Source organism: Siphateles boraxobius, unplaced genomic scaffold (assembly GCF_051911475.1).
Source record: "Siphateles boraxobius isolate OS27281-9 unplaced genomic scaffold, OSU_SipBor_1 19, whole genome shotgun sequence".
Lineage (NCBI taxonomy): Eukaryota > Metazoa > Chordata > Actinopteri > Cypriniformes > Leuciscidae > Siphateles > Siphateles boraxobius.
In genome coordinates, this window is record NW_027508799.1 from 7,072,692 (window position 1) to 7,081,580 (window position 8,889).

At 40.4% G+C, this 8,889-nt stretch overlaps 1 protein-coding gene across 1 annotated transcript; it reads right to left on the reverse strand.

Moving 5' to 3' along the window:
- Positions 1-3,663: 3,663 nt before the first annotated feature.
- LOC143741488 (uncharacterized) lies at positions 3,664-8,565 on the reverse strand. The gene is made up of 4 exons (XM_077233799.1): positions 7,424-8,565; positions 6,402-6,592; positions 5,004-6,005; positions 3,664-4,223 (listed from the first exon to the last, which is right to left on the reverse strand). The coding sequence occupies exons 1-4, from the start codon at positions 8,563-8,565 to the stop codon at positions 3,664-3,666; spliced, it is 2,895 nt and encodes a 964-aa protein (XP_077089914.1).
- Between the last annotated feature and the right edge of the window lie 324 nt (positions 8,566-8,889).

Sequence of the window (8,889 nt, forward strand, 5' to 3'; positions counted from 1 at the left end):
CAGCTAAAATTTAGTGTTGGTGAGCACACACAACAAAAAAAAAAAAAGTTTTGAGTATCTTAGTTGACGTGCTTTAAGCAGCATCGACTGATGACTGGGCTCTTACATGTCGTAACCTATTACTCAAAAATGCTGATGGTTCTTCTCACATGTTGTGCTACGAGAGTAACAGATAGAGCAAAACCAAAATAAAACAATGGGATGAAACCAGAAAAGAAAAGGAAGAAAGGAGTGTTTTACCTATTTAGGTTTAGCTAGGAGACATAGGTAAACAGGAGTCACTTATGGGTTATGCTGCTGTTAGACTAAGCTACCAGGGACACATCAGACATCTCAAGGTCCAAAAGAAGAAGAAGAAACAATGGGAAGTGTTTCCAGTTCTGTCTGGGGCCTACTGTGCGTTTGTGTTTAGCCGTACTTCATGTACTTAGCTTGGTGCTAAGGAGTGAGGATGGGTAAAACACAGACAGGAAGTAGGATATTAATGACCTGTGTAACTCGCTATGGAAACAACAGTCGCTAGATATTGTAATCCTATAGAGAGAGAGAAGATGAGGATAGTGACTAGTGATCTAAAATAAGGTAAAGGTAAAGTTAGAACGTCCTTATAGCTCTAAGAAAACTAAAAGGAAAGGGAAGCGTATCAAGTAATTTAATTAAATTTCAAATTTAGTTAAGCCCTTCTTTTTTTCTTTAGCTGAATATAAGAATTCAGGCTGAAACAAACGTAAATAACTAAATTGAAATAAAATTTAAAAAAATTAAAAAAATGTATGTAAACATTGTGTGTTCTCATAGCTCTGGTAACTAGAGGGGAACTTGACTAAGCAAATTGATTTAATTAAATTCCCAATTTAATTAAATTCAATTTAACTGAAAAGGACTATTCAGGCTCAACAGGTGTAAATACACAAAATAAAATAGGGGTAGATTTAAGTAAAAATAAAAGAAACACAAATAAAAACCCAAAGTATCTGGGTTTCAATCTGAAAGTGAAACCAAGAGGAAGGGGTCGAGAGAGAGAAAGAGAGAGAGAAGAGGGTGGTTTAACCCTCTTATGAGACGTGCTTCGTGAAGCTCTGACACCAGGGTGAATCATTCGTCTCAAATCATTCGGAGTGTATCACTGCTAAGGTCACGTGATTTTATTAAACTGGGCTTCGTTACGCGTCATAGTTGTTTCGAAATTGTTTTAAATTTCAACGGTTCGTGAACCATTGTGTATCTGGTCTCTATGTGATCTCGTATCACTTTATAGATTCGTACACATTTAATGACGCATTTGATAAAGGGTCTGATTGACTTTCAAGTCAAGCTTTCATAAAACGAGCCCTACGGTTTACTAAGATATTATGCCTTGAAAGACACCTCATATTAAACGATATTAGGTAGCTCGCGGATTGCCATTACCTGATTACACCTTTTGATAAAACCTTTGCGATTGGTTTGTAAAAGGTGTTCCGTTGATTTGAGTTTCCGCTACACTTCCACTGTTTTGACCAGCAGGGGTCGCCAGCGAGGGCGCTTCAAACAAAGAGTCATTTGTGACTCAGTTGACTCCTTTGATTCAAAGCCTCGAAGAGCTTTGACTCTCATTACTCGTGTTCAAATCACTCAGTTCAAATCACGCAAAATCTATAGTCTTTGGTTTAAGGTTACACTTTACGCTCTAACGTGTCTAAGTTTTTAGGCGGTGCTAAAACTATCACTCGAGGTAGAGGGTTTTACTTGTAAGTCATGCGTGTAAGTTAGGATTGAGGGAGCTATTGGCTACAACCGTCGCTTGTTTACACGAGGGTCTGTGAGATTGGTGCTGTTGTCAGAAAAACTAGATAGGAACGCCTGCTCACGTTCCGGACGCAATGCCAACCAACAACACAGATCGTTCGGAGCAGCGATCGAGCTGTGCTGACAGTTTGCACTGAGTCTCTCGCTTAGACACGACGTTGCGTGTGAGTGACTCTTTTTAACAAATCAAAACAGCACCGTTCTTTCACAGACAATGGCAAATTACTAGTTAGCTAAGCTAGAATTTATACCACTAATTCGACGCGATTGTTTCATATGAGCGCTTCAGCGGCTTAATATGAATACAATGACGTAACGCATAATAAGGCCTTAATCGGTGATTGAGGAACATCGCTCAGATCACATTCAAAAATGCTGAAAATGGAGATTTCTTCGTCCATATCAGGTTAATTAGTTCTGGTACCATTTATGCGCGCGGCTAATCTGAGATTTCTTCGTCAGAGAAGGCTTATGCTCGATTTATATCTGAAATTAGGCTTTCTTCGCTAATATCAGGAGTTTCTTATCGTACGATTTAAATATGCATTATAGCATTTGTGAACTTTCTGCCATTCGTAGGAAGGCATATTCAAGCTATAGTTTTGCTGATTTACTCAGAAACTTGTACGTGCATGTATGAGATGTTAATAAAACTTATGGGACAACATATGATTGATTACTGTCTGCTTGCATACAATGTTTAATACGATGCCTTAAAATTCTCCACCATTATGTAAGGAACTCAGCTTTTTGGAAATATTAATAATCAATAATATCTTGTTATTATTAATTATAAATATTTGGGTCAGTTAATTGGATTAACTTGATGTGGCTGAATTAATATTACAATCAATTAATCAGTTCTTCCTACGAACTATTTTGATTATTAATTTATTCTAATAAAGGGTATCTTCCATGGCCACCGAAGAATAATTATTTCTTCGCCTGTACAGTACTTTGAGCCAGTAGCAAAAACCGTGATCGTAAAGTGACTTGTATTGCAAACAAAACAGAACCAAATACATATTATGTACAAGTTTTATTAACTAAATATAGATATTTATATGAATATAAATAAACTAAACAACATACACACATGAATACATAAATAGGTTAGTGATAGGATGAAATTGGAAACCGGAAGAGGGTCTATGAGAAGAACCATCAGAATTTCATTTTCACATTTCATTGAATTGAATACTTGCATTTGTAATGGGAACAATTCTTGAAGTTGTTGAAAATTGGAGTCGTTGATGGTTCCGGCAGTGTCAAGTGGAAGTTGGTTGAGCGTTCTCTTTCTCCAGGAACGCATGACTGGTTTAGTGAAGGCCTGGGACTCTGTTGAGGCCACGCCGAGCACCCAGGAGAAGTGAAGAAGTCGGAAGGATGGGTGATTGGAGTCGTTATTGGTTGGAGTCTTTGTTCCAAAACTCCTGAGATTGTCCTTGGTTCTTTGTGAGAGAGTCTTCTCTCTTTTCCATGAGGCCGGATCTGGTTGGAATCGAGGCCTGCTGGCAGGGATTAAAGTGAAAAAAATTCTTCTGACTGAAATTTTTTTTCAGGCCAAGTCTTATTCCTTTAACTTTATTTAGTATTATAAATAGTCGAGACCAATAGCGTTTTAAGGGGAGAGGTTTTAAACCGCTTTAATATTGCCAGTTTACGAATTTTAAAAGCTATTTTAATCTATGAAAAAAAATTACTTAGCATGACAAATAATCAACCATCTACATAACTTTTCAGTGCATGTTTTTATTTATCTTATAAGACCAAACAATGTTTTGTGAAACTCTTAATTAACAGAAAGAAGAAAAGAAAAAGTAACAGCACCACCATTAAAGTGCTATTCTTGTGCAAAAGTCTCTAGAGTGCTTTTCACTTTTTCTGCCTTTTGGCTGTGAAACCATATTCCTGAAGCTTGGCTACACCTGACACCCGTTTCAGTGTTTGACTAGCTACATGTGCAGGAGTTGCTCCTGGAGAGGTGGAGGCTGTAGCAGCAGTTTTGCCTTTAAGTCCAGGTGTGGAGGAGGTGGAGGCTGTAGCAGAAGCAGTTTTGCCTTTAACTCCAGGGATGGAGGAGGTGGAGGCTGTAGCAAAAGCAGTTTTGCCTTTAACTCCAGGGATGGAGGAGGTGGAGGCTGTAGCAGCAGTGCGTTTAAGTCCGGAGTTGGAGGCTGTAGCAGCAGTGCGTTTAAGTCCAGGGGTGGAGGAGGTGGAGGCTGTTGCAGAAGCAGTTTTGCCTTTAACTCCAGGGATGGAGGAGGTGGAGGCTGTAGCAGCAGTGTGTTTAAGTCCAAGGGTGGAGGAGGTGGAGGCTGTAGCAGCAGTGCGTTTAAGTCCGGAGGTGGAGGAGGTGGAGGCTGTAGCAGCAGTGTGTTTAAGTCCAGGGGTGGAGGAGGTAGAGGCTGTAGCAGCAGCAGTTTTGCTTTCAACTCCAGGGATGGAGGAGGTGGAGGCTGTAGCAGCAGTGTGTTTAAGTCCAGGGGTGGAGGAGGTGGAGGCTGTAGCAGCAGTGTGTTTAAGTCCAGGGGTGGAGGAGGTGGAGGCTGTAACAGCAGTGTGTTTAAGTCCAGGGGTGGAGGAGGTACAGGCTGTAGCAGCAGCAGTTTTGCTTTTAACTCCAGGGATGGAGGAGGTGGAGGCTGTAGCAGCAGTGTGTTTAAGTCCAGGGGTGGAGGAGGTGGAGGCTGTAGCAGCAGTGTGTTTAAGTCCAGGGGTGGAGGAGGTGGAGGCTGTAGCAGCAGTGTGTTTAAGTCCAGGGGTGGAGGAGGTAGAGGCTGTAGCAGCAGCAGTTTTGCTTTTAACTCCAGGGATGGAGGAGGTGGAGGCTGTAGCAGCAGTGCGTTTAAGTCCAGGGGTGGAGGAGGTGGAAGCTGTAGCAGCAGTGTGTTTAAGTCCAGGGGTGGAGGAGGTGGAGGCTGTAGCAGCAGTGTGTTTAAGTCCAGGGGTGGAGGAGGTAGAGGCTGTAGCAGCAGCAGTTTTGCTTTTAACTCCAGGGATGGAGGAGGTGGAGGCTGTAGCAGCAGTGCGTTTAAGTCCGGAGGTGGAGGAGGTAGAGGCTGTAGCAGCAGCAGTTTTGCTTTTAACTCCAGGGATGGAGGAGGTGGAGGCTGTAGCAGCAGTGCGTTTAAGTCCGGGGGTGGAGGCTGTAGCAGCAGTGCGTTTAAGTCCAGGGGCTGAGGAGGTGGAGGCTGTAGCAGCAGCAGTTTTGCCTTTAACTCCAGGGATGGAGGAGGTGGAGGCTGTAGCACAAATAGAAGAGGTGGAACCTTTCTTTACTTTTTTAACCCTAACTGCTGAGAGGACCTTCACAGCTTCCCTCAGTTTCCTTTCCTTTTGCTTGTCAAGGTTCTCCTTCTTTTTCTTCAATTGATTTTGGTATGTCCCGTAAGAAGACAGGCACGATCTCCTGGATGCAGTTTTGGATGCAGTTTTGCCAATTACCTTCATGTGGGACTTGATAATGGCTAAACCTTCATAAGTCTCAATGTTCAGCCTAACCCTGTCTTTCTCAATTATGTCATCCATGATGTTAAATGATCCTTCGACAAGAGGGCCAGTGAACAATGACAGAAGAGCCTTTACCAACTTCCCTAAGATGGGGAATCTCATTTCTCCTCCTGGCATCTTCATTGCAAAGATCTTACTCCACCAGTCAACATCGATTCGTGCAATGTTCTCCTCAAAACATTTGGCCAGTGCTCCTAGATCTGTATCAATCTGGTAGGCGCGCACCTCTTCATCCAGTTGACCCAACTCCTCAGACTTCACAACATTTGGCAAGGCCTTGGCCAATGTGTTGAATGCACCTCGGACTGATTCGTGGAGAATCAATGATGGCGTCAGCACAGATAAAGAGGTGATGATGTTGTTGTTGAGGGGAAGGTTTTTCAGGAGGAATGTTGCTGCCTTTATGTAGCCTTCTCTGAGAGAGCTGTAGACCTTCTGCACCCAGGGCTTCTTTTCCACTCTAGCCTTGTTTAAGGCAAAGAAACTGAACCTCCCCACAGACAACCTTTTGTCAGTGTACTGCAGGTCTTTCTTGTGAACATTAAGCTTCAACAAGCCCTTTGCACTCAAGGGGATAGTTTCAGGCTTCATAAATTTGGAGAGAAGTTCCCTAACCAGTAGCAGCATTTCAGCATGTAGGACATGAATCATGGGCTTTTCATTCTGCAACTTCTTCAGGAACACCTGGAAAGTTGGAAGTACACCTGAAAATCACAATAGAACCTGATTAGAAATGTGTCTGAATATGTTATCCATTTATTCATTATCACATTCATAGCAATGTAACATACTCTTCCTGGAATATTACTGTACAACCCTTTATATATTTTTTAGCTTTATTGTTGTTTAGTTTCATCTGTATTATTTTACTTTGTTTTGAAATGTGCTGTTTAAATAAAGTTTAGTAGTAGTAGTAGTATAATTAACCAAAGTGATCTGATTAACAGTGATCTAAAAACTGCATTTATGGTTAACTTAGATTCCATTCCAGGATTCCAGGAAAAATAAGCATATAATAAATATACCAATAAAGGGATTTCAATACATAAGAAATCTCTGTACTTTTCTTACCACTTAAAGTGAATAAAAAGTGAACATACCTCGGTATAAATCAATCATGGTTGTGAGCTTGTCAAACTCTGAAAAAAGCAGACAGATGCGCGTCTTCCGATTTTTGTTGACATTACTTCCGATCTTCGCAGATTTTGCCATTTGCTGTTGCAGAAAAATTATCCTGGCCTTCTCATCAGATGTAACTGCATGCTTATCAAGAAGCTGGTTTAGGAGCCATCTGCATCACAAAAAAAACATATACACAAGGATTAAGGAGAGAAAACAGACATTGCTATTTCTAATTGCCAATACTTCATTTGTCATGATGATATAATTTTTGTGTTTAGAGGTCAAGGCACTTTCCATCCCTCGTATGAAGGTTATTTAATCATTTGATTGCATCTGTAATGAAGCCGAGCTTCAATCTTTGTTCTAACATATTTAACCCTTTGAGTCACTACTGTATATCTATAACTTGATATAACCTGATTGATCATTGACTTTGAGCCATCTCCACCACTGGTTTAGATTTATGTTAAAAAAATTCCACTAAATGTCTGGATTTTTAAATATTATTTAAAATATGTTTTACTAATATATATATATATATATATATATATATATATATATATATACACACACACACACAAGTGAATCTCGAAAAATGAGAATATCGTGCAAAAGTTATAATTTTATTGATTATGGCTTACAGCTTATGAAAACCACAAATTCAAAATCTCAGAAAATTAGAATATTACATGAAATCAATAAAAAAAAAAAAAAGCATTTTAAATACAGAAATGCCGGCCCTCTGAAAAGTATAATCATGCATATGTATATAGTTATGTATACTAAATATATTATTTTCACCTTTTAATTTGAATTGCTAAAATACACAAACTTTTGCCAGATATTCTATATATATCGTTTGTTTGATTATCGCCCCAAAGAAAGAAAAAAAATCCATTCCTTTTTTTCTTTAACGCTCAAGGGCTAATGAGATCTTGCAAACTGGGCCTACTAGTACAGAAATTAAATAATTAAAAAAGAGAATGCTATTGCCATGTACCTGTGTTTGTGTTGATCATGAGGAGACAGGACGCTGTAGAAGTGCACAATCAATGGATCCATAAGCTCCCGTATTCTGTTGCACACATCTAGCATTTGCAGGAACCTGCTGCTGATGGGACGGATTAGGCTCTTGTTCGCCAAATGAAGTAAGGACTGAAACTCAGAAAAAACTTCTTTCTGTTTGGGTGATTTTTCAATGTCATAGTATACATCAGAGCAAAATTGTTCCACAAATCCCTGGAAAGGATTTAAAAGGGCCTTGGCTGCATTTGAGACCATATGGACAGTGTCTCCGCTGATGTCCAGGAGTGATGGATTTTCTTTCCTGACTAGTGTCTCTACTCCAGACTTTTTCCCTCTCATTACATTGCAGTTATCCAACAGTATACCAACAACCTGATTCCAGTTCAGGCTATATGACTGGAGAATATCTGTCAATGTGTGTGTGATTGTTGAGGCATCTGCAATATTCATTTTCCTTGAGGCCAGATGCTGGGTTGCCACTTTACCCATATCCTCATCAAAGTATCGAACAAGAACATTCAGAATCCTGTCCATGTTTCCATCTGTTGACTCATCTACATTTAAAGAAAACATCTTCGTTTTCAGCTTAGTTGACAATTCGTTTTTCCAATGAACAGCAATGCCATGTGTGCACAAGTAGGAGGCGTGTGCATTAGACACAGACAATCTTGAAAGTGCACTCTTGTCTTTGACAACTGCTTGCATTAAATTAACTAGCGGTTGTGAGACTGTGAACGACAGGTCATGCTCCGCTATGAAAGAACATATGCGCACTTTTAGATCGCACACACGGTCAGCCATAGATGCATGAACCTCCGTTGTGGTACTTGTCGCACCAGGCAGGGAGCATGTGTACTGTAGAGCACGAACGGCAGCATTGTGACAAGCTTCTGATTGATGGCGAGCTAGCACTTTTTTGCCATTATTGCCATATTGAAGCCTCCTGTGACATATTGTGCAAAGACACGTACCTGGCTGTTTGATTTTTTTAGCCCACGAACTAAAAGGCTTGCCATTCTCCCCCATTTCGCTAAGCCAAGCCCATCTCCATTTATTTTTTACATTTTTATCGATCTCCGATACATCGGAGCCTTCCTGCATTATAAGTGTGTCCATTGTAACGTTAACTGAAATATAGTTGTGTACCTCAGCGCTCAACTGTAGCCTGACATTCACTTCTCCAAAACTAAGCTTAATTGAGTGAACACGGAGCAGTTTTTTCGTGAGCGGGAATTAAAAAACCCGGAGCGGACTATGAGCGAAGTGATTACAGCATGCTTAGAGTGGAGAGAGGAACGTACATTTGCTCCACTCCAGGCTTTATCACACCCCCATCAGCAGGGTGAATACACCTCCGTCTTTCCTTAATTTAAGACCTATTCAAACTAAATTTGACACTATTTTATAAAGGAAAGGCTATTTACGACCTTAAAATTATGA